The sequence below is a fragment of the Pogona vitticeps genome, chromosome 6 (genome assembly GCF_051106095.1).
Source record: "Pogona vitticeps strain Pit_001003342236 chromosome 6, PviZW2.1, whole genome shotgun sequence".
In the NCBI taxonomy this organism is placed as follows: domain Eukaryota; kingdom Metazoa; phylum Chordata; class Lepidosauria; order Squamata; family Agamidae; genus Pogona; species Pogona vitticeps.
Window position 1 is genome coordinate 10,750,022 of NC_135788.1, and position 26,152 is coordinate 10,776,173.

The 26,152-nt window shown below is 40.4% G+C and overlaps 2 protein-coding genes across 28 annotated transcripts in view; one reads left to right on the plus strand and one right to left on the minus strand.

Annotated features, from left to right (window-relative positions):
- The window catches only part of ZMYND11 (zinc finger MYND-type containing 11), a 99,197-nt gene extending 94,060 nt beyond the window's left edge, over positions 1 to 5,137 (plus strand). For all 24 annotated transcript variants that reach the window (XM_020779699.3, XM_020779692.3, XM_020779701.3 and 21 more), the window contains 2 exons: positions 356 to 541; positions 2,343 to 5,137. In XM_020779699.3, the coding sequence (XP_020635358.1) occupies positions 356 to 541; positions 2,343 to 2,465 (309 nt within the window). In that variant the 3' untranslated portion in view covers positions 2,466 to 5,137. The remainder of the gene's footprint in view (positions 1 to 355; positions 542 to 2,342) is intronic.
- Positions 5,138 to 20,403: 15,266 nt separating this feature from the next.
- Positions 20,404 to 26,152, minus strand: part of DIP2C (DIP2 acetate--CoA ligase C (putative)) — a 308,258-nt gene continuing 302,509 nt past the window's right edge. For all 4 annotated transcript variants that reach the window (XM_073002910.2, XM_073002909.2, XM_073002908.2 and 1 more), the window contains one exon: positions 20,404 to 24,314. In XM_073002910.2, the coding sequence (XP_072859011.1) occupies positions 24,062 to 24,314 (253 nt within the window). In that variant the 3' untranslated portion in view covers positions 20,404 to 24,061. The remainder of the gene's footprint in view (positions 24,315 to 26,152) is intronic.

The following is a 26,152-nucleotide window of genomic DNA, read 5'->3' on the forward strand; positions in this document are numbered from 1 at the left end:
GGATGTTCAGCTGAGGTGCAGCTGATCAATACAATTGTGTAGTCATAGCCTGGGAGAGTCTCAGAGAGTTTTTACTGGGATCGACTTGGTACTTCTGCTTCCTACAAGTGACATAACAGCTGTTTTCTTTCTGATGGCTGTTGTTTCTGAAAGTATCCTAGCACAACTCCATGGTGAGGGCTGACGGCTTCATTTCCATCTGTCTCGATGTAGTACGAGTCAACAGACTGGGTCAGCTAAACATTGAAAAAGGACCTGACAGAGTACCTCTTGGAATTCATATCTTGAATGTTGGTTCTTGGAAGAAGAGAAGGAGGAAAAGATCATGCCCCTTTATTTGCTTCTTTTGTTGCAGTTGCGTACAGAAATGGAGGAAGAGAAGAGGCAAGCTGTGAACAAAGCGGTTGCAAATATGCAGACTGAATGTGACAGAAAGACAAAGCAGGTGAAGGAGAAATGCAAAGAGGAGTTCTTAGAAGAAGTTAAGAAGCTAGCGACTCAGCACAAACAACTGATTTCTCAGACCAAGAAGAAGCAGTGGGTAAGCAGCGATGATGGATACATAATGGCATGGGCATTTTGTGGTCAAAAGCCTAGTTTACAAGTACTGATGCATGGGGTTCATAAAATGTACCCGTATTTTTCCATGTATAAGACGCCCCCATGTATAAGACACCCCCCCACTTTTCTAATTCAAAATTAAGAAATCTAAGTGGGGTTTAGCAAGTGCAGGGGGAAAGGGATCAAGGCACTGCAGGATCGCTTTGATCCCTGCTTTGATCCCTGCTTTTCCCCACTTGTTTTTGTTCTCTCCTCAGCTTACTTCTGTGTATGAGACAACCCTCAATATTTAATCTAAAGATTTTAGAGAAAAGTATGGTCGTATACATGGAAAAATATGGTATTTTCTTTTTCTCCATTATGCCTGCTGTCCTCTAACACTGAAACATACCTTCATTATTTGCATTTCCATCTTGACTAGTCAGAAGAGAAGAATGAGGTTGACCCTTTCCTTAATGCCTCAGTAGGTCTCCTATTTCTTCCCCTTAAAACATTTGCTACTTTAGGTGGGGAATTTCAGCACCGTATGCCATTTTTTCAGCCTTGCTGGCAGCCTGAGCAACGCATTTCACCTGGGGGTGGAGGGGAGAATTAAGGGAAAGATATGGCCAAAGAGTCTAATTTGCATATTGGGTGTTATTCAAAACCATTAAGACTGAGGTTATGTTCTGTAAAGGTTGCTACGGTTGGGTTTGTTAGCTGAGAAATTAATTTAACTGACACTTTTTTTTTAATTGAGAAGGTTTCATTTCACCATCTAAGGGCCCTAATTTTTTTAAAAAAATGTGTACACAGGGGCCCAAAGGTTTGGGAACCTCAGACTTATGGCATAATTTGAGAGGAGACTATGGGCCCCTGTGGGGCCAGGGAAGCTGCAAAAAGCCTCTTGGGGTGTTCCCATCACTGCCTTCGGGAAATGCACAGAGACACATTTTGGAGTGCTCTCTGAGTGAGAGGTAGTTGGAAATGATGTTCCAGATAAACTTTCTTACAGTTCAGTTCAGCTGTTAAAGGGGAGGGAAGTAGTAAGAGCTTTTACTGCCGATGGGAATGTGAAGATGAGATTGGCTTTCAGCGCAGCAGCTCTCTGCCAGAAACCTTGCCCTTTCACATACAGTTCCTACTCACAGGAGAAAAGAAACTCTAATTTCAGTCCCCCATACTTAGCTCTACTACCTCTTACTAGGGATCTTAGAGGCAGGGTCATTGCTGCCATCTTTCTAGACCACTTGAAAGGCAATCATGTAGATTGTGATGCTGCCTCTTGCTTAGGTCTGTAGCTCCCATCTTGATATATTCCTCTTTTGGTGGGGGTTGAGGCTAGCCTCCTCCAGCCTGTTCAGTACCAAAGATACTGACATCTCTAAGAGCAGAAAAATCCCATTTTTTTAATTCCAAGCACTTGGGGGGGGGGAATGCCATTTTGCCATATGTTGCCCATTCCAATCCAAACCCGGAGTCACTAGACTCACAAAACTTTGCAGAACACCAGTGCCGCAGAAGGTTGGTATTTGGAAAGTAGGAGCCACAGAAAAAGGTAGCAAGACAAGAGAGCTTATATGCCCCATTCGAATCTATATATGCATCTGTTAGTAGGTTTTATTATTATGTATGTGATTGTATTGTATTTTATTTTATTGTATTTTATCACTCCTGTAAGCCGCCCCGAGTAGACTTTGTCTATAGGGGCGGGGTATAAGTCCAAATAAAGTTTTTTTTTTTTAAAAAAAGTAAAAAAGTAAAGAATGCACGGGTACCATTTTTCATTTTTCTCACTGCAGTGCTACAACTGTGAAGAGGAGGCGATGTATCACTGCTGCTGGAATACTTCCTATTGCTCCATCAAGTGTCAGCAGGAACACTGGCACGCCGAGCACAAACGCACCTGTCGCCGGAAAAGATGAACTCTTCCTCTGGCTACCAAGAGTCACCCTGATTGAGTGCTGTCCTCTTACACAGCAGGTTTTGGGGTGGGGGGTTGTTTGTAAAATTTGTTTCCAGGGGGGGTCAGAATTGTGTAGAATTCATTCCCCAATGTCTTTCCTTTTTTTTCCCCCTTTCCCTTCTTTTTGTTTTTGCACCAGCCTTCAAAACACTTTTCCGTAATAAACTTTTTTGCACAGTTAAATTCCAGTCTTGGGTTCTAATGCTCCTCTCAGATTGTTCCCCCCCCCAACCTTCATTTTCATAAGACGATTTGAAGCTCAGCTGGAGCACATTACTTTTTGATAAAATTTAACCTAGGAAACGTGTTGCAGTTTCAGCAAATAAAAAAGAAAGAAAAGCAATGTTTTTAGGTTTCATAGAAACGAAGAAATATAATGACAGGAACGTATTAAAGAAGTCTGAATGTAAGAAGTTTAAAACTGCTAAGAAGAAGAAGAAAACGTACTACCTGGATGTAAAACTTACCTGTTAATCATATGAGCTGGTTTTGTTCAGCTTAATTTACTGTTAAAAGGCATTATCTATTGGTTTGTACCACTGGGTATACAGTTGAATTTTGGGAACAGGGTTGACGCTGCAGGTGCTAGTCCTGCATATATTTTTTTCTTAAAACTTTTTTCCCAATTGCGTTTGTTTCATTATTATTATTTTTTTCAATATATAGCTTTTATAACAAAAAAAAATTAGCTTTGATCTTATTGCTTAAAAAAATCACAGGGGACTGGGATAGCCTTTTGCTGAGCCAGACCTTAGGGGAAAATATTTAAATTTAACATTTTGCACATTTCAACCTTTTAACACGAATGCTTATAAAAAGAAAGCCAAAAAAAACAACACACAAAAAGAATGCCCAGTTTTACGTTTAGTCATGTATATGCATTTATAAAGATGAGGCATAAGAAGAAAACAAGCTTACAAGTTTGTCCCCAAACACCCCCTTCCCCATAAATCCCTACCATATGGACTGTTATTTGTCTGATCATTAATCTACATTGCTACAGTACATCTATTAGAAGTTGCGGGATGGGGGGGGGAAGCACTTAAGTTTCACAGAAACAATTATCTGTAATAATTGGTTATTGCCACCTCTATACTTAGAATGAAGAATAATGCATGTTCATTTTTCTGTATTAAAGATGCTGTGATTTGTAAAAAGTCTGTCTTTTGCGGAATGTCTGGATAAAGAAGCGTTACCCATAGGAATGGATCGATAGTTGAAAACTGATTTCCCTCCTTCCTTCCTTTTGTTTATTTTATGTATAGGTATATATATAAATTGCATCCATGTTCAGAGACAATTTTTAATAATAGGTGTAAAGTTTATTTAACCAACTTTTTCTTTTAAAGCTTCTCACTATTTTTAGGTTTCTTTCAAAATTGTGGTCTTAGACTCAAACCTAACACCCATCAATCATCTAGCAATGTTTTCAAGTTTAACAACAAAAAAGTAATTTGTAAATATTTATTTAGATCTTGGATATTTATTGAAAGCGAAGACACAATGGAGTAACGGAAGTGGAAGAAAGGCTCTTTTTAAAAAGTTTCCTCTGGGTTTTATCAGGGTCAGTGTGAGATTTGTGCTCATGCTAAGCCTTCTGTATGCTGTCACTACAGTCTAGATCATACCTATGCCACAGCAGTGGTAATAGGATAACAGTTTAGCTACCAGCTAACTCCCCACACCAAAAAATAAATTAAATCAGAAATCCAGACCACAGAATTTAATTTCAGCACAGTAATGTAGTGATACGGTAACGTTCGCTCTGGTTAAGGAACTTTTGCAGACACAAATATTCGCAGGGATCTCTTAGATGTGGACAGTGCTCCATTCATTCTAGTGAGCAAAGTAGCTTCCTATATATACACACAAAACCATGTCAGTTTGCTTCCTCTGTTAAAATGTATGGAGCAGCTGTTACGAAGAGGGAAACTCCATATAAGCTTTGGAGTTTTCTGTGTCCAGAAAAGAATGCTAGGTTGTTTATCTACTAACTCCTGCCTAGTGACTTAATATCCCTAATAAATGAGTAAATGACTTTTGTTGCTGTGTTGTGACTATAAAGGAAGCCATCATTAATACTACAAGTGCAACGAAAGAAATACTTTGATTATTTTGCAGATTCCCACAATGAACTTCGGTCCAACCCTATAAAAGCAAGTTTTTGTGAAAAACTCTTTTGGTGTAAAATCATTCCAGGATATGTAATATTTAACTGATAGCTGCATGAAATTTGTGTTCTTTTGGCTCTCTCTCTCTTTTCTTTTTTTTCCCCTTTTTCTTTTTTGTCTCTGTTGACACGGTTGCACCTTTTCAAGTTACTACAGTGTGAAAACTGTGTGTTTTTTAAGAAAAATCAACAAACGAATAACAAAAAAAATTGTGGCCTGGTTTTGTATAAGTTTTAGGGGGAAATATTGTTTTAGGAATCCTGATTTTAAAAATATTTTTTCCTGCAAATCATAAATCTATATTAAGGTGTTGAGCTTAGCCACTATGCACATTGTAATTTACTCATTGTGGCTGTCCAGTTCTATGATGCATTCTGGCATTTTGTAAGCTGCTCTGACTAGCAATATATAGAGTCATTAAATGTGTTAACATTGGTTAATAAATGTATTTGAAAAGGCATCATCTGTGTGTGTGTCTCTCTCTGTGTATGTGATATTATTGATGGCCTTTTTCATATTACCACTGGCCACAAAGTGTAATATAGAGAATGTGCACTGAGAAGTCCTGTTAAGTTCAGTGGGATTTACTTCAAAGTAAATGTGTATATATGATTGTAGAATTAACCCTCATGTACCAGGGGTTTTTAAACTTTCATTATTTTTGGCATATGGAATAGTTGTGCTAGTGTCATACAGGAAAGGAGCATTTGTCTATGCAGAATTAGGTTCCTTCCACACAAACGCCCAGGGACGTGGTGGTGCTGCGGGCTATACCGCAGAAGCCTGTGCTGCAGGGTCAGAAGACCAAGCAGTCGTAAGATCGAATCCACGCGACGGAGTGAGCTCCCGTCGCTTTGTCCCAGCTCCCGCCAACCTAGCAGTTTGAAAGCATGTAAATGCAAGTAGATAAATAGGTACCACCTTGGTGGGATGGTAAAACAGCGTTCCCTAGTCACGCTGGCCACGTGGCAATGGAAATTGTCTTCGGACAAGCGCTGGCTCTATGGCTTGAAAACAGGATGAGCACCGCCCCCTAGAGTCGGACATGACTGGACTAAAAATGTCAAGGGGAACCTTTACCTTTTTTACACAAACACCCAGAAAAGCACGAGATGGGATAAAAGTAAAATAAAAGAGTAAAACATACACTTGTTAATTGTGCTGTATTTCATGAATTCAGTAAATTCCAGCATCCTTCCATTGGGAGAACAGTCCATTTTTCTGTCAAGTAACAGACAACCAAAGCACATCATTCTGCTTTGCTGCATTGGGGTTTGCTGGCAAATAGCAATGAGTCATGCCTTTTCCCTAATACGTTACCTTTGCTAGGGGGGTGGGGAATTACCACAGTTGCCAAAACCAATAGATTTGTTGGGGTGGGGGGAATGGTCTCCGCCATTTTTAATTCTTTTCTAGTAAAAAAATAACTCTGCATTGCAAGAGGATTAAATCTGGGGGCTATCTATAACTGCAACTGGTAACGTCATTTAATACTTACATTGAGGGGTTCTGTGTGCATTCTAGAGGGAAGAAAGGAGCTCTCTAGAGTAGACTTCTCTCACCTTAGGATATATGCTTTAATGCATTTTTCTCTCAGGATAGACAGCCTTCTTCTCATTATTATTATTGTTATTATTATTAACTCTGAAGTTGATGTGGGGTTTAACAGATGCAAAATACTGTACTGAGATGTGGCTTAACAGTCCCTCGGTTCTGGTGGCACTCTTGACACGGTGCAACTTGTCCAAAGCTGCATGGGTGGGGTGGGGGCATATAACGTGTTTAGTCACACAAAAAGCTTAATGGGGATCTGAACTCCCAACTCCTAATACTGCAACCGGGCACTCCAACCCATTAAGCTATACTAACCCACTGCAGGTTAGCTTGGTCTTTTTATAGTCTTCTAACGGAACGGAGAAAAATGCTGAGCAAGCCTGGATAGCTCACTGAGCTGGAGTACCAAGGGTTAGGAGACTGCCCGTTGTTCTCCACAGGGAAAGCCAGTCTGTGTTGCCTTAGGCAGGCTAAGAGCACCCTAGAAAAAGGCACTGGTAAACGTCTGAGTAATCCATACCTAGAAAGCCCCGAGAAGAATGGCCGTAAGTTGGAATCTATTTGATGGCACACACTTGCTGATGTCGTGCAGTGGATAGAGAGATGGGCAAGGACTCAGGAGTCACAACTTAATCTCTGCTCAGCTGCGGAAGCCTGCAGGGATAATTCACATACAGTGGTGCCTCGACTTGCGAGTGTCCTGACTTATGACCGTTTCAATTTACGACCAGCTCCAGCTGCAAAATTTTGCTTCGACTTGCAGCCGGAGCTTTGAGTTGCGACCAGAAAAAGTCAGGGGAAAAAGGCGGGGAATTCAAATTTGCTGACCGTTGGTGGTGAAGAGGCTGCTTCTTTGTAGCTCTTTTGCCCCAGCAGTTAGGAGGAGGCTTCGGACTGCCTGGTAAGGTAAGGTGCTGCTTTCTGCTTTTTAAAAACTGTTCTGGGTGGGTTTTGCAGGGTGGGTTTGAGCTGGGGGGTTTATGTTTCTGTGCTAAGTTGTTTTGTTTTTTGGTGATTTTTTTTTTGCAACCCCAGCCCATTCCTATGGGGCTTGCAGTATTTTATTTGTGTTTATTAGGGGGGAGTTTTCTTCTGGAACAGATTAATCATGTTCCAGTGCATTTCATTGGGAAATGGTGCTTCAACTTAAGGCCATTTCAAATTACGTCCATCTTCTGGAACGGATTACAGTCATAAGTCGAGGCACCACTGTACCTTGAAAAAAATTATTGTTGCAACTTGCTGGTATATAACAAACGAACAGAACTGAGGCAGAGCCCCACTGATCTCTTAGCCCAGGGCTAGGGAACCCACAACTCTTCAAATCTTGCAGGTGACATTGGACTACAATTCCCTTCAGGTCCAGCCAGCATATTTGTCGGCTGAAGAGGACAGGAGCCGCAGTTTACCAACCTACGGAGAGCCACAAGCTTCCCAGTCATGTCTTAATTCTTATTGTCCCTTGAGTCCTACCTATGAGGGGATAAGGGGTGGGAAGAGAAAAGTATATGAAAGCATCACTTGCAAAAATGTCATAGTGGTCACAAGTTTTTATCAGAATTAAATTGGCAATCTCAACTCAGTTTTACTTCACTGTTGATTCACTATTCAGCACTATTGGTTCAATAAGACTACTCTAGTTCAGAGAGTATCAATTACATTTAAGAGATAAACTCCACTTGAGCTTTCTGTTGACCTCTAGGGCTATGTCAACTTTAAGCACATACACCTTCATGAAGAGGCCAGACCCCTGGCTGCTGGCTGCTTGATAACTACGAGGAGTCTCTGCTCCTGCACCAAGAACACAACATCACAAGTGAGTTACTAGAGGAGTCTTAAACAAAGGATTCTCCATAAAGCTGTACTTTCATTCTTCATATGTCACTAATCCACACCTTCTACTAAGGAAGTTAAGGTGACATACATTGTTCTTTCTCACACCTTTTGGCATTGTTATAGATTGCATTGCGTGATAAAGCACTGTGCTTCATAGTGCTGAATCTCTAGGCCTGATCTAAGATGCAGATTCCTACTGGCAGGAGCTGAAGCAAGTTTCTGTTGTTTTCCCTTCAGTGGTACATAAAATCCAGTATTTGGCTTTTCTTTCTTCCTTTAACTTTTGGGATCATATCCTACCAACGTGCTAAGGATTCACTTACAGTAGTTTTAGATTCCTCTGCCAATCTGAGATCTGTGGAATTAACTGACATATGTGAGCCACATATAGGTACATCTGTTTTCCGTCTGTGATGGAGCCTCAATATCAGAAAAAGCTTGAGTATCCATCCTTTAGTGGAAATACACTTCACATGTGAGAAAGGCATTTTTTAAGGTAAGTTTTTAATGGATGAAGGTTTAACTTTCTATGAAGAAAAATCTGTATCCTTAAATTGTTTGCAAGGCATATTTTCCAGTAAGCAAACCTAAATTCTAAAATTACATAAAACAGAGAAATGTTAAAGTGATTATCATCTGGCCTAGCGAAGAAGAATAAAACAGTGGGATTTCTGTGCATGCAGCTAACATTTCTGAAGCAGCTGCACTGTTTGGCAATGTCTGTGTCGTGTGGCAGTTTGTGCACATGGAAGCGTCATGGAAAAGCAGTTTACTGAGGAGCACAATTGTTTTAGTTGGACATGCAGAAATCCTCAACAAGATTCCAGCCAGTAAGGTCAATATGTTTCTGTAGCACTGGTTGCCTGTATTCATCTGAATACAAGGGACTTATACAGTGGTGCCTCGCTTAACGATTGCCTCGCTTAATGAGGAAATCGCTTGACAATTAGGTTTTTGCGATCGCAAAAGCTATCGCAAAGCGATGGTTTAAATGGGGAAAATCCGCTTCACCATGATCGGTTCCCTGACTCGGGAACCAATTTTCGCATTATGATAATCTAAAAACAGCTGATTGTCAGGTTTCAAAATGGCTGCCGGGTGTACAAAATGCCCTCCCGCTGTTTTCTAGGACGGATTCCTTGCTTTACAGGCACCGAAAATGGCCACCCCTATGGAGGATCTTCGCTGGACGGTGAGTTTTCAGCCCATTGTAACGTTTCAATGGGCTTTTTTATTTCGCTTAACGAGGATTTCGTTCTAAAGTGATTTCGCTGGAACGGATTGTCCTAGTTAAGCGAGGCACCACTGTATATGAACATAGGTGCCACTGAGATAACTCTAAGGGGGTTGTTGATTCGCACTGGAATTGAGCTGTGGCCCTGCGCAACTAACATTGTCTGGTTCAACTCAGGAAAATATTTGAGGCATCTTTTGTTACTGAAACATGCTCTTTAGATACTCTAAAATGGGGGTGGGCATCTAAAATAGGATGAGTGTTACTGAACATAAAAAGAGATGAACTAAAATTTGCATAGTCTAAAAGGAGGTATGGACAGCCAGCCCAAAATATGCCACTGCCTGAGGTTCAGCAACAAATGCTGTAGCCCTGTCCCTTAAATCAAGAAATGACCAGTTGTGTTTACTGTTTAGAAGGAATAACATAAAACAAAGCACACAAAATTAAGAGCAATACAAGAATTTTGCAGAACCAGGTCCTGCACTGATAAGGTCTCACATGCTGTTCCTATTAATGGGAAACGATAGGGTATGGAAGCCATCTTGGCAGCATCTTGGTTATGGTCACCTTAGTAGCAGAGCCCACGGGGGAACCTTCAGGTCCCTGCAAGATGTCTTGTCTCCAGCACAAAACCAGGGCGCATAGCCATGTTCTTATTCCAGGGATGGAAATTCTTTGAGGATTTTCTGCCTTGGCTTCCAAAACAATTGGACCAGCTGGATGAATCCACGCATCTTGATAGGCGTGAAGGTTGAAAACAATTTGCAGCAAAAATGGCTTGATGAGGAAGGTGCATATGTCACAATTTTTCTCCCGCAACCTATTGCAGGAATAATCTCCAAATTGGTCCATATTGTTAGGATATGATGGGATATCAATATTAACTTGGAAAGCATCAGGACCTTAGCACAGCTGCTAGTCTGATGATAGCCACGTTCTGCTCTCACGCACACTTAAAAGGAACATAGAAGCTGTTGCAAATAAGCAGGAAGTTGTGGAAATTGAAACAATAGTTGGCCTGGAGTGATGCATCCCACAGATAGGGCCTAAAAATAGCTACAAATTCCACAGACTGAAGGCGCCGTTCTGTGACACTGCTTGCGTGTGGATTCTGAGCAAATGCTTTTCCAAACAGATCTCTAAGAGTCGCCACCTAGCAACCTTGGGAGTAGTAGGAAATATTATTGTGTGTTGTGGTTATATATGTTTTCTTGTTTTTGTTTTCTTTTACTTTGGTTGATGGGCTAAAAATGTTTTTTTATTTCTACAAACTAGGATCAATTAATTTGCAAAAGAGCAAAATAAAAAATTATGCCAAACTTCCACTGACTGGTTCAGGGGAAAGACCCAAGAAGACAGATAGTGGTAATGAAGCTGAACATCATTACAATCTATGTGTCTACTATGAAGTAAATCTTGATGAGTTCAATTGAGCTACAGGCGGAACAATTACTTTTTGCAGGGAGGGGGCTAGAATTTCCAGAATTCCCAATCCTGCAAAACCAAATGCGGGCCAAAATGTAACTTTTTAAAAATTTCTCTTCTAGGGAAGTAACTCTTGCTCTGCACCTTTTACCTTCACACAGCATTTGTAGAGTTTATTTGAAGGAGGGGAAATGATAGGAGACAATGACCATGATTTCTGAAGTTATTGCTTTAATGCTCGTGTTTGTGCTTTGCAGAAAAAATAAAGATATTCAGCAATGTGGACGAAATCTTGTAACAGTACAAGCATGCAGCATTCGTGGTTGCTGCCATGAAGATACTGTAATAGGGTATGAAACAGAGGTGCTGTAAAAAATATGGTTTGTGAGCCTGCGAGCACCGAAACTACCAATTCTCTGATCTTTTTAACTTACGTATTCTCAGAGAAAGGGGATCAATATCTTCCCTTTGGAATAGTCCCATGGAGAGAAAAGAGATATTCAGTGGCTGAATGAGGCCAGCTTTCCCCCAGACCTGTCTTCCCTTCGCTATTACCAACTGTTGATATAACAAGGAGACACCCAAAACAAGCTGTAAATTTTAGTCAAAATTGCTATCATTTAGGTTCTTCCCACCCCCTTTTATTTCCCCACCCCACCCCCATATCTGTCGACAGAGCTCTTTGAAGAGCTGCCTGGGGTGGGGTTAGTGCTGTCAAGTGTGTTCAGGGAGATAGGAAGGGCCTCTTATTACTTCTTCACAATCCTTGGTATGAGACTTGGGGGTCATGAGCACAAGTAGTACAGATTTAGAGCACGAGAAAGGACATATTGCTAACTGATTCTCTCTTCTGTGGTATATGTGGAACTGTCACAAAATGGCTGCCAGAGAGGAGGATGGCCAATTCACAAAATGGCTGCCATGGAAAAGAACTGTCCATTCACAAAATGACCACCATGATGGAGGGGGTGACCATTCAAAGATGGCAAACTAATGAAACTAGAATAAAAGTACAGTGGTGCCCCGCTAGACGGTTACCCCGGTAAACAACGGAATCGCTTGACGATGACTTTTTTGTGATCGCTATTGCAATAGCAAAACAATGGTTCCTATGGGGAAAATCCGCTTTACGTTGATTAGGTCCTTGCTTCGCAAACCGTTTGTTCGCAAAACAATGTTTTTTCCGGCTCCGCAGAATGGCTTCCCATCGCAAAATGGCTTCCCTCCCTTCACAAAATGGCTGTTTTCCGGACAGAAGCTTCGGAAGACAGTGATTTTAAACAGCTGATCTCGCTGGACGACGAGGTATTTCCCCATTGGAACGCATTAACTGGTTTTCAATGCATTCCAATGGGTGTTTTTTCTGCATGACGACGATTTTGCTGTACAGCGATTTTAACGGAACAGATTATCGTTGTCATGCGGGGCACCACTGTAGCTTGTTCAAGGAGAATTCAGAGGTGGGAAGACAATGTTCCAGAAAACAAAATCACATTTGAAACTGCAGATTGTTGGTTCTAATTTCACAGATAGCAAAGTGATGAGGCCCAGTGATAAGGTGTTTGGTTAAGAAACTCACTACAAGGCAGAGGGTCTGAGGCCTAAGTACCAGGTATAATATTTGCTCCATGAAACACAACAAAATAAGCAGAATTCTTAGACACACACACACACACACACACACACACACACACACACACACACACACACACACACACACACACACACACACACACACACACACACACACACACACACACACATATATATATATATCCACCACCCATTCCAGGTATCAATACCCCACCCCTAAATCCTCACAACAAACCTCAGATAAATTATATACCCTTAGAGACATAAAATTGGAAAAAAAAATATACACACCATATACATACCACAACAGTACAGAGGAAGCAGTTTGTCATGATATCCTTTCCTATTTCAAAACAGCAGGAAAAAATATATCGGTACAGAGAAGAAGAGAGAAAGGGGTATTGAGCACATAATCTCACAATAAATGGCTGAAGTGCAGTCAGCCACCGTTTTTATTTTTGAATACAGTAATGTCCTTGAGGGATATGCAGAGTCTGGCGGCCATCGCTTTTTGTTTTGCAAAATGTCAACCTTACAGTTCAGACAAAAGGAGTTCTTTTCAAATATTTAAGATACACCTAACTCTGAAAAGCCGGGGAATCTGAAGGGCATTGTGGGAAATGTTTGTGGGCAACATGTGGGGGGGGAGCTCCAGTGCCTAGTTATTTAAAATATTTTAACCTCATCTTCCTCCTTAAAAAAGGAACCAAGGTGGCTTACATAATTTAAAAGCAAAAACACACCATAATATTTCCAAACTGCTTTTAAGGCTTTTATCTTTATTTTTTGTTTGGCCTTACATTTGTTTTAACTGCCTAGAACAGTGCCTCAGTACTAATGGGAGGGAAGGAGGGAAGGAAGGAAGGAAACAGATTGGCAGCCAGTGGAACTGTTATTATAAGGAGGTTTATACTGTAGGGTCCCCGTGACTAGTCCTAGTTAGAAATCTGGCTGCTGCATTTTGGACCTGCTGAAATTTCCGGACACTTTCCAGAGGTAGCCCAACATGCTACAGTAATCTGGATGGGATGTAACTAAAGCATGTGACACTGTGACCAGATCAGATCTTTCCAGGAATGTGCATACTAGCTTTACTTGTGCAGATGCATTTCTGTCCACCACTGAAACCTGGGCATCTTGGACAAATATGGGAGCACCCCCCACCCAAACTGCACACCTGTGTTTTCAGAGGGAGTGCAACCCCACCCAGCATAGGCTGTATCCTTGTTCCTTGACCTACCTTTTGACAGTCCAGGAGCACTTCCATCTTGTCTGGATTTTCAGTTTATTCATCCTCATCCAATCCATTACTGACACTAGACACTGATTTAGAACCAAAATAGCTGCCTCAGATTTGGATGGTAAAGATAGAACTTGGTGTCATCCATATGCTGACACTGATAATTTAGGGTGTACCGTATTTTTCACACCATAAGACACACTTTTTTCCCCACAAAACAGGGGGGTGGAAAGTCTATGCGTCTTATAGAGCAAAGAAAACAGATTATATTTTCCTGTTTTCTTCTCCTAAAAAATTGGTGCGTCTTATGGAAAGGTGCGTCTTATGGAGCGAAAAATATGGTAAATAGATGGCCAAGTTATCCTGGCCAAATTGCTGAACAAATGTCCATCAGATTACACCCTTAGTCCCCTTTCTCTGTTCATAACTGGGTTTTTGTAACCCGAACCAATGGGCAAAAATCCAGAGTGGCATTTAACCTGAGACTGCCAGCACATAATGCATGTGTTCGACAACTGAATTACAGGCATACGTGGAGAGTATATTTGCTGTCATAATCAGTATTGATGTCTCACTTCAGAGCCTGGGGCACAGCAGACTCTTCTCTTCCCGATCTTCCAGCCAAGCAAGAGAAAAGCAGAAGGTCAGCTTTTGAAATAAAATCACAAGGCAAGTCAAATACTTCATGCCGATTTTCAAAGGCAACTTCGTTGTCAAGTTATATAAAGAGCATCTGAGCCCGTCAAGCTTCTGGCCAGTAAGTCTCCTCTTAAATCATTAAGATAAACAGCAATTGTTTGAGAAGCCCAAGGTGACTCTCCCAAGGGCAGAGACTAGAGTCTGGGAGGAAATAAAAAGTTATAACTCTTTTGGAGATCTACATTTATCTTTCTAACCATAGATACCTATTTCTTTTTCCTCTCAGGGGCTTTTGGAAGGTAGCTCTTTCAAACTTTATTCTGAAGTTTAAGAAAATAGATAAATATAATCTCAGAACTGCAGAGCTGGAAGGGACCCTACGGATCACCAAGTCCATCCCCTGTCAAAGAGACACAGTAGGGAATCAAACTCCCAGCTTCTGGCTCTACAATCAGACAGCAAAACCACTGAGCTATCCAGCATCCCCATCAAGCTGGCTTTATTGTAGCTTGTTGACTCTTCATGATGGTTGGTCAAAGAATCATCTATGTATTTAAAAACAACAACAGAAGCTCCCGTCTGTGGGCAAAGTAGCTGAACTCCCACTAATTTCCCAACAATCAAAAGTAGATGCTATGTTTCCAAGCAAAGTGGGTGTGAACCTACTTTTGGATCCTACCCACTCAAGTTGAATTCCATAGTACTGAAACCCAGCCAAACTATTTTGGAATATAATAGAGGAAATCCTCCAAGTTCCTCTCCCCATGTTTGGCTGTACAAAACATACAACTAAAAAATGTATTTGCTTGTTGTGGGTTTTTTGGGCTCTTTGGCCGTGTTCTGAAGGTTGTTCTTCCTAACGTTTCGCCAGTCTCTGTGGCCGGCATCTTCCGAGGACTGGAGTAGGAACAGAGCATGGACAGAGTTCCTACTCCAGTCCTCTGAAGATGCCGGCCACAGAAACTGGCGAAACGTCAGGAAGAACAACCTTCAGAACATGGCCAAAGAGCCCGAAAAACCCACAACAACCATTAGATCTCGGCCGTGAAAGTTTATTTCTCCTTCATCATACCCCAAATCTGTTTTGTGTGAGAATAGTTGCTTCGTTCTGCCTCATGATAGGCCTGGCCATCCTTGTAGCTGTGCTTCTCATCTCAGATACCAGGGAGGATGAATTTGTGGCTGATAAGAGTAACAGCAACTAGAAATGTACACATTAAAACCTATGAATGTTTACAGATTATCCATTAATAAATCTAGGCTTTTCTTCTCTTAGAGACAAATTATTGAAGTCAATCCTGCCTTTGTAACTTGGACAGTTTCTCAAGATTAGGCTAAGAAATGTTAACTAAGGGAGATTCCAGGCCAACAAATTTTGGTGCCATTAATGTATTATTGATTTGGTGCCGTTCATATTGGATGCTGCTGCAAAGGAGTTGAATCTGTTCACACTGCATGCCTTACGCAGGAAGGAAGCTGTTGCATTGAGGCAACCCATTTGTCTCTGTAGCTTTTGTCTATGCTACCTCACCTCCGGGAACTTGTGCAGTTTTTCCTGGCTTACTCCCTCTGGGGAGAGAGACCCAAAGGAGCACCTGGCTTCTCTAGAACACCAGCTGCTCTTCTCAATAAAGGATACAAGAACAAACAAGCTTGAAAGATTAACTGCAATTGTAAATGAGGAATGCAAGACACCTCTTCTTGACTGATCCTATTCATAACCTGGGTTTATCTAAATATGATCAGCTGAAGCAAGCTGATTGTTGGGCGAGAAAAGAGAGCTTAGAAAAGTTACTGGGAACTACAGTCCAAAAACGATCCACCAGAATCTTATAGATTAGTATCTTGTTCATTATTTATGTGCTCCAACTGAGGAAGCCACTAATCTAGTTATGAGAGACTGGCACCTTGGCAGATTACTGTGGCTACTTTCACCAGTAGAGTTCCAGACATGCGTAAACACTGAATAGGATACTGGTCATCATGTGTTTTTTTTTTAAATTTCATATTTACTTTACCTATGGAATTCTGATTTTTTTTTTCCTTTTATCTTTTCCCCCCAGAGCTGACATGCTTGCTTAATCACATCTCGTCTGATGAAATATTTCTGAATACCTTTACCGTGAGTTTTAATGGAAGAAGCTTCCAACAGCTAGGTGCTAAACTTCCCAGCACCGCACCTAAGAATGCAAGCCCTCTGTAATCTAGACATGAATGGAAATTTCTGTCTGCATTTGTTCCTTGCATTTTTCTATTGGTTAGCTGCCTCGAGATTTAAACAACAAAGCAAGTTCATTGCATTACTCTTCCTTCACAAAAATGCAGCTAGTCACTGAGTCCTCAAGCTATGAACTAATGGTGCAGTTGGCACTTAGGACCACTGGAGGGCATTATAGTATTTGCTAAACTGACCATCACCTGCCCTATCCAGTTATTTCTGCGCAGGGCTTTTTCAAACATTTTTGGCCCCTTTGTGGGGGCTGTTTGATAAAATCCAGTTGGAGCACATAAGAGCTATAGTATTTGTCTGCTGCTTGCTGTGTATGGGTGCAATGTTTCCGTACTAGAGCTACATGTAAGTTTCTAGGTTGGTGAGCAACTTTACCACTTAAGACACATATCTAGGTAAAGGTAAAGGTTCCCCTTGACAATTTGTCCAGTCATGTCCGACTCTAGGGGGCAGCACTCATTTCCATTTCCAAGCCATAGAGCCAGCGTTTGTCCAAAGACAATCTTCCGTGGTCACATGGCCAGCGCAACTTAGACACAGAACGTCGTGACCTTCCCACCGTGGTGGTACCTATTTATCTAGTCGCATTTACATGCTTTCGAACCGCTAGGTTGGCAAGAGCTGGGACAAGCGACGGGGGCTCAGTCTGTTGCATGGATTTGATCTTACAACTGCAGGTGTTCTGACCTTGCAGCACAGAGGCTTCTGCGGTTTAACCCACAGCGTCCCACAAGACACATATCTAGCCACCGCCAAGAGAAACACTCCTGACAGAAAAACATTTTTAGAAATGTTAGTGTCATGCCTTTTGTCAAATGAGCCCAAGATGGTGCATTCTGGAATTATCCTCACAACAATATCATGAGGTGGAGCAGACTGAGAAATAGTAGCAGGCACAGTTCGGTCCAAAATTGAGATGGTGTGATAGATATTAAGATCAACTTCACCTCGACACCAGTTGTGATCATGTTCTGACAATCTCTCTCATCCATATTAAAAACATAGTAAGCCCCAACCTAGCCAGACTGAATGAATGCCAAATACCACCTAAACTTAACAAATACTGTATCTCTGCATGCAATTACCCAATGTTTCAGACTCTTTTGTGTGTCACAGTTTCAGAGATGTGTTTAAGAACCCAAAAACAAACAGAAATCATTTTGCCTAATGTTATGGCCTCATTCTGCCTAACAGTAGGACTGGCTTTGCAATGGGGTGAATAATCTACATCTGTCCTCAGTCTATAACACATGTTGAGGGTTTGGCAAAATACTTGCAAATGCCTTCCAGGAACCTTCTGGTCCCTCCTCCGCCCCACATCTTAGTTGTGATGGAAACCTCAGGAACAGTAACAAGCAGTGTACCTTTTCCAACAGAGGCTGGACTGCAAAATTGACCAGCACAGTTCTGCATTTTATCTCCATTAAATCTAAGTATCTTGTAAAGAAGATGGCTGCTTCTAGTGTATATCGTTCACAGTAGATGTGTCATAAACTGCCTCCAACACTGTATGACTTTTCAGCAGACAAGAAGTCACAATTTGATGTTCCACTTACCAAATGCTAGAATTCACGTGTACTCATTCATTCTTTGCGAGTTGCGTATATTTTGTCCCATAGCGCTCAAAGCACTCTCTGAGTGGTTTACAATTTAATTATGCAGGCTACACATTGCCTCCCCACCCCCAGTGAGTACTTGGTTTACCAACCTCAGAAGGCTGGAAGACTGAGTCAACCACGAGCCAGCTACATGATCCCAGGATTGAATTTAGGTAGCGAGCAGCCTTCGCTGCAATAGGTAGCTACTGTGCCACAAGGCTTCTTCAATGCTGCTAAATGGCTTCACGTTAAATTACAGATGTATTGATTCACTGCCTCTGATCCTCTGTAATGGGGAGGTTGGAAAAATTATTTTGGATTACAGAATCCCCCCCCAAAAAAACAGCATGGCCGCTAGTCATGGGATTCTGGGATTTTAAAGCTGCAGCTAAATAATAATAACTTCCCCAAATTCTGAGTTAAATATTTAACTGGTACAGCCCAGAGTACGTAGCTGAAGAACATGGCATGTGTTGCATCTCCCTGCCAAGACACCCCTCCCACTTTTTAACCAAGAAGCAACGACTTTCAATGCTGTATTAAAACAGCTGGGGAGCTAATTCCATTCAACTGTTTTTCAGTTCTTGGAATTTTCTACATCTGTTACTGCTTCTCTCTGTATGTCACTCCCCATGAGAACACAAATTATAAATATTTTTATAATTTTTGTAATATTTTTTAAAAAGTTTATTATAATGCAAAAATCCCTTACCTCAAAATTAAAATACTCTAGCTCTTGACAGCTCCCAAGTCTCTGTGTTGGCAATTGCCAATATATTTCTTACCAAAACATGCAGATTCTCTATCCAATATACTTTTTAAAAAATCAGTTTGCATCCTCAGGTGTCAGATTTAAAACCCCCCAAACATACAATTGAAAATGCTATCAATATTATGATATAAGTCATTATTTTCATGTTGAATCTTTGGAAACAGGATTTTTTTTTAATGACAGCAAAGTGTATTTTTTTAATGACAGCAAAGTGCTCTGCAAATTGCATCATCTGCTACTGACGTTCTTCACCATAGTTAGCCACATACAGTAATTTTTTCCCCCTGAATGTTCACAATAGGGAATGGAAAGGGCCAATGATGTGAATTGTAGGAGAAAGCTAAAATATACTCTACAATCCTGTATGGTGTGTTTCTATAGTAGATGCACAGATGGCTTTTAAATCTTCCTGTCTTCCCACCTTTACACATTAAATGAAACTGTATGCTAATCATCAAATATTGATTAAAAAAACAACAACTATTAGTTCTAAAATATTGAAATAAAATAGATTAGCTCTAATTCTGTTGGCATAATTATGCCAATCTAGAAGGCCCAAATTGGCTTCGATACAAGGACCATGGATCTCTTAAAACACCTGGAGTGGCTGTTCATCCTGTAGTTTACCTGCAAAGACTATGCAGGTGGTGACTAAGAATGGGATGGATCTGTACAATCCCGATGAAAATTCCCATTTTGCACTTTCCAAGTCTGGCTGCAGAAAGAAACACATTTCACAAGAAAAATGTGCAAGTCTCTGAAGCTTGCTAAGCAGTTCTGAGAAACAAAGTGTGCATAAGAGAACACATAGATTTCAAAATACAAATGGCTAACATGGCACTTTTGAAAAAATGTGCGCACCCATATTATAGTCTTAATGTGTGCAAATGCATGTGCATATTAGGAAAATACATCTGCATTTCTACACAAACCCCAACCCTGGCAAAGTCTCAAAACCTAGTAAGAAACCAGGATGAAAATGCGAGAGGATCTGGGAGAAATGCCACAAAGCCAAATCTGAGAGAGTTCCGTATCCTATGTGTTGAGTGAAAAGCAGTTGTTTTGTGGACAGGCTGACTTTCACGAAAGGAGACTTCCTAAAGACAGCACAGTAAAAGACATTTTTTTTTCACACACACTTTTCAAATTATCATTCTACTGCTGTTTTATTGCCCTCTTTTAGAAAGGTTCATGCGTTTTAATGCCTTGATTTTACCTGCTGCTGTTTTTATGCTCTACGCTGCTGTCTTGAAATACCTTCTGACCATTTTATGCTGAAGTTTATTGTTCTGTTTAACATTCTGACTTATATTCGTTGAAACCTGCTTTGAAAAAATCTTCCAAGCAGATCCAACACAAAGAAAGAAGGGACACTGTTATTGAAAAAGTGACATGTAAACTATTTCAAGCGTCTTCTGAAAACGTAAACGACTAACACAAAATGAGTTTGCAAACCAGGGGTTAGCTACAGAACCTGACAGAGGATGCAAAGGCAACCTCGAGTCTATAAAAAGACTTTCCATTTACAGAATTGTGGAGCTGTGGCAAATTTCTCTGTAGGAGGAAAAGTACCCTAGCCAATTAAAAAAAAAAACCTTGTTATTTTCAGAGCAACAAAAATAAAAGCTTTTATTTGTTCATTTGAATATAAAACAGGCGTTATCACAGATGTACAAAGCGTACTGGTGGTTTAACATACAAGAAGGTTGCTGTTTGTTTGCACATAAAAATTTTCATTTGAAACTGTGATTGGCTGAGTTACATGAATTTCTCTAACCAGTCACCACACTCTATGAAATAACGCTGCTAACATTCAACTGATAAAAGGGACAGTTTTCCCTTGGGTAAAGTGTCAAGCAGGATTAAATATATATAATAAACAAGCACCATGAGGAATCTGCTCCTGTTTGAATAGTTTTGTGTTTAAATGTTCATTGTGTACCCTCTTTCTGTCTTTCTTTTCTTTCTTTCTAAGTGTGCATGTGCATCAGCTTGATTACATGGTTTTGTCTGACTTCAAAAGCACAAGGTCACAAGACAAACATTTTTTATACATTCTCATGAATGGTTTATCTACAGTACAGTTTCTAATACAGAACAATCCTTCTTTATTGCTGAATCTGATGGTACATGTGTGTTTCTTTCCTCTCAACTTGCAAGACAAAACTAAGAATTCAGTTCATCGTCATTTACCATCCCAAGTTTCAGATTTTTTTTTTTTAAACAACCCAAGATGACAGGTTGCAGAAGAGTTCGGGTTATTAACTACGCTGTACGACTGCACTGCAGTCCTCTGCCACCTTCTCCAGGAATGGAAAGTTGACTTGGTGAAGGTTAAAAGTGATGCTTTAACAAAATGACAGCTAAATTTGTGTTTTGCAGCACTGAGATCAGCAACAGCAAGGACATCACAAGTTAGTTCATACACTGTAATTATGCTCATAATCAATAAACGGCTTGTCTGAACCTTACAGCAACTTGACATTTTAAGGAGAAAAAGTGGTTTTATTTTCGGGGACCAAACAAAACAAACAAACAAAAATCTTACCAAAAAAACAAACAAACCCCAAACATCCTTCCTTTGACAAAACACTTCAGGACTGGTTTTTGGAACATGAGTAAAAAATATTCACAGGGCAAAGGAATATCTAGAAAAGGGGCACCAGAAAATTAAACAGCAAAGAGATTTGCCATGGCAAGATGCTCTGTCTTCTACATGCAGACTAAAACCCATCCCTCGCTTTTAAGGAATCCTGCTTTCTTTTTAAAAAAAGGGTCTTCAGAATCAAATTAAGTCTGCAAAGGTAGGCAAAATATTTCCCTTATACATGTTATATAAAGATCTTGTAGCTTTTGTCCTGCAACTGTCTTAGTCATGCATATTCTTGTAATGAACGCCAGCAAATTAATTATTTTGAATCTTTTCTTCTTCTTCTTTTTTTTAAAAAAGCATTCTTGGACTGCTCCTGCTTAAGCTTTACCCTTCTCAGATCAGACACTAGTCAACCAGGTTACACAGGGATAAAACCAACATCAGCATTAAAAAAAAAGAAAAGAAATATAATGAAAGAACTAGAATCAGAAGATTCACTTTACCTAACGAGAACAAGATTTCAAAAAGAAACAAAAGGCATCTGTGATCCACGCATTTTTCTGTTGTTCTTCTGTGAGCAGATTCCCTTTGGAACTGAAGGGTGGCATTAACTTGCAGCACCAATTTCAGCTCCTATGTTTGGCATCAGGACATGTTAGCAGTTGCACCCGGCTGTGCCAGATAAGTTTAGAGCGGCTTTTCGATGACTCCCCCAATAACAATGCGCTATAAGAGAGCCTATTAAAAAACAACTTTCTACTAAGTGTCAAAGTGGATGGCTTTGTGCCCTCCCCTCTGACCAAAGTAAAGACAAGCCAGTGGAGAAGGCAAATCGATAAAAAAAAAATGAAAATTCTCGTTCAAAAGGACCACCAAAAATGATTTTTTTAAAAAAAACAACAACAAAACATCAACTTAGAAAAAAATTATGACAAAATTCTGTGCAACAATATTATGCAGCTATGAAAAACAGTGCTATTCTTCAAAAAACGACTCTTCTAAAGTCTAAGAAGTGTATGAACATACATGCCGGCACAAATATTTACTGTCACCTCCACGGTAAAGAAAAGAATCCTTCGTAGTGCACTGTTAAAAAGTCTTTGGCCGCAAAAGCAACTCCTACATTGTCGGGTGCACAGAGAGCAGGGTGTGGAAGGGCTCCCACAGGCCCCTGCTCCTGGCGCCCGTCTCCCAGTAGCATCCATATTGGCTTCCACCCCTGCTCTTTCAAGCTGTCGGAAAGCAGCAGGAGAAGGCTTCGCGTGGCCTCCTCGCCAGCATTCCTTCAATTGTTGTCCCAGCTCCTTGAGCAGAGAAACCCAAGGAGCAGAGCCACAGAGAGGAGGCTCTCGAAACAGAAAGGCAACAGGCTGTGGGAGACGTCAATATGGGAGGGCTGTCGATAAAACTCAGCGGTGGAACAGGCCTGGAAGAGCATCTGGACACAGAGAGAGAGAGAGAGCTGGTGGAAAAACGGGAGGAATGGCTCTAAGGCTCTGCAGGAACCACTCGACAGCCTTATACTCTGTGCATGCTGGCTGGCAGGATGGCGACCTTAAAAATTCACTCACTGCCTTGCAGGCAAGCACAGTGATCTCACTTGCTGGTATCCAGAAAAAAAAAATCTTTTTAGACAGGGATGCTTAGGAAATCCAGGACTGCTTTTTTTCCCCCTTAAAAGTTTGTGAATAATGTTTGATTATCTACAGTGGGAAAAGAGACACCATGCAAGTGATGAGTACTGCATCCTTTTAAAACTTTAAAATCTTTTCTGTCATTAGTGAATTTATATTTCATATATATATATTCGATGTGATACTATCCACTCAAGATAATACAACCCCTTTTGTTTTTATATTAGCAAACATTACAAGAGCTTAATATTCTTGAATGTTTCTCTTTTATACTTCTAAAGAGATCAAAATAAATTAAAGGTTTTGTACATAATTACAGAAGTAGTTAACTTATTTTATCTTTTTAGTTTAGTACAAAGATATCTGCAAGTTCATTGCCGAAATACACCTTATTTATAAATTTCTGTTCATTCTAACACTAATAATCAAAGGTTCATTTCACCTTTGTACTTTCAGCATTTCCAGGAGAGAAAGCTGTTAAAAACTCTAATTTGAGAAGGTGCTGTTTTGAGTATTTTCCTCGTACCTCAATGTCGTCTTCTAAGACAATGGAATACAAAATGGCTTAAAATTAGTAATGGATCCATTTTGGAAAAGATTGTTTATGGACATTTAAAAACAAGTAAACCAAAACAATTCAGTCATATTATGATGTGTTCAAAAATATCCACTTGGAGGGCAGATTTAAAAAAAAAATTAGCTACTTCAGTTTAACATAAAATACAAAGCCATATTACTTAGAAAGCAGTATCATCCCAATAAGCAAAAAATAATCTTTTTTTAAAAAGTCTAATAATGGGCTTTCCAACAAACTGAAGGTAGTACCCCAAAGTCCTTCTGTGCTAAAATGTAGTGGTAAAAGAAACACAATTTCACATTATTTGTCCTGCTAATAACGAGCGCCTCAGTGAGTCCTAATAGAAATAGTTTCGTTCTGAAGAGCGTCCCTTTCTTATCAGCACATTTTTAGTGTATGTCAAAAAATGTTTTATACATCTAGAGTGAAGTTCATGGAAGCCTTAAAGACACAAGACTACATGTTGTAGGCCACATAGATGGGGTCTAGTTGGTCTGCCAAAAATCCATCTCGTAGATGCATACGTTGTTTCTCTCCACGGGAGTTGATAGGGATTACACCAACGTCCACCACCACCACCACGCCTACAATCAGATAATGCTCCTCCAGGACCACATTGGTGACCAAAGGAACCAGGTCTAAGGCTTCTTGTTCTGATCCATCCAGCTCCACAACAACAACCAACAAATTTGTCCAGGTAAAGACCGCACTGAAATGCAAGGAAGAAAATCCGTGTCATGGGCATATGATTCACTAGTTTTAGTCTGAAACATAACAGCATTTCTTTAATCTATAGCACAGAGCTTGCAATTACTTTTTCAATTACAGTGGTGCCTCGCAAGACGAAAGTAATTCGTTCCGCAAGTAGTGCTGTCTTGCAAAATTTTCGTCTTGCAAAAAGAGGTTTCCGATAGAAATGCATTGCAATGCATTCCTATGAGTACCTCGCAAGACAAAAATAATTCATTTGTCTTGCGAGGCATCAGTCTTGTGAAAAAATCCGTCTTGCGAAGCACGGCCATAGAAGAAGCCGTCTTGTGAGGCATCACAGCGATCGCAAAAACCATTCGTCTTGTGGGTTTTTCATCCTGCGAGGCGTTCGTCTTGCAAGGCACTACTATATTTAAAGCAGACCCATTGAAATTTGAAATGACTAACTTAGGTTCTACTGTTTTCAATAGTTCTACTCAAAATACAAAAAGATCTAAAACACAAGGCTCACCATTTGACAGGCAGTACAACTGGAAACAAAGATATTCTTATTTCTTGAGACCCTGGAAGCTCAAGCCTTAATATATGCAAAAATAAGTTCTCCAACCATTCAAAATGACAATGATAACATAAACAATACCATAGAATCATAAGATTAATGGAGTTGAAAGGGGCCTGTAAGGCCATCAAGTCCAACCCTCTGCTCAGTGCAAAATGCAACAGATATATGTGAGATGGTTGTCAAATTTTCTCTTGAGTGCCTCCAGTGCTGGAGTTTTCACCACCACCCAAGACAACTTGTCCCACTGGTCTAACAGTTAGGAAGTTTCTCCTGAAATTCAACCAAAATCTGGCTTCCTGTTACTTGAGCCCATTATTATGTGTTCTGCACTTTGGGAACAGATCCTTCCCCTCCTCTATATGACAATCTTTCAAGTATATGAAAAGTGCTATCATATCTCCCCTCAGTCTTCTTTTCTCAAAGCTAAATATGCCCAGTTCTTTCAGTCTTTCCTCACAGAGTTTGGTTTCCAGTACTCTGGTCATCCTTGCTGCCCTCGTCTGAACTTGCTCCTGTTTGCAGGCATCCTTCTTAAAGTGCGGTGTCCAGAAATGAACACAGTACTCAAGATGAGGCCTAACCAGTGCCAAATCGAGAGGGAATAGTACCTTGTGAGATTTGAAGACTATACTCCTGTCAATGCAACCTAAAATAGCATTTGCCCTTTTTGCAGCCACATCTCACTGTTGGTTCGTATTTAGCTTGTGATCTAGAAATATTCTAAGATTCTTCTCATTCATAGCATTAGTGAGTAAAGTATTACCCCTCCTAGGGGTAGAACGTTGCACTTATCCCTGTTAAATTTCTTTCTGTTGTTTTCAGAGCAGTGCTTGAGCCTATCAAGATATTTTGTTTCTGTCTTCCAGGGTTTTAGCTATTCCACCCAATTTTATGTCACCCATAATTTGATAAGCTGAACCCCCCCCCCATTCAAGTAATTAATAAAAAAATGAAGAGCAGCTGGCCTAGGGCTGAGCCTTGTGGTATCCCACTTATCACCTCCTCCCAGTTTGAAAAGGCCTCTCTGAGTATGATTCTGTAACCAACTGTGCATCAACATGACAGTTGTTCTATCCAACCCACACCTAATCAGCTTTCACTATTGAAAGCTTTGCTGAAGTCAAGATAGATTACATTTATAGCATTTATTTAAAACAGCATCTACCAGGTAGGTTATCTCATCAAAAAACGAGATAGGATTAGTTTGGCAGGATTTATTCTTTACAAATCTGTGTTGGTGTCCAGTTATTACTGCATGGTTTTCATTGTGCAAT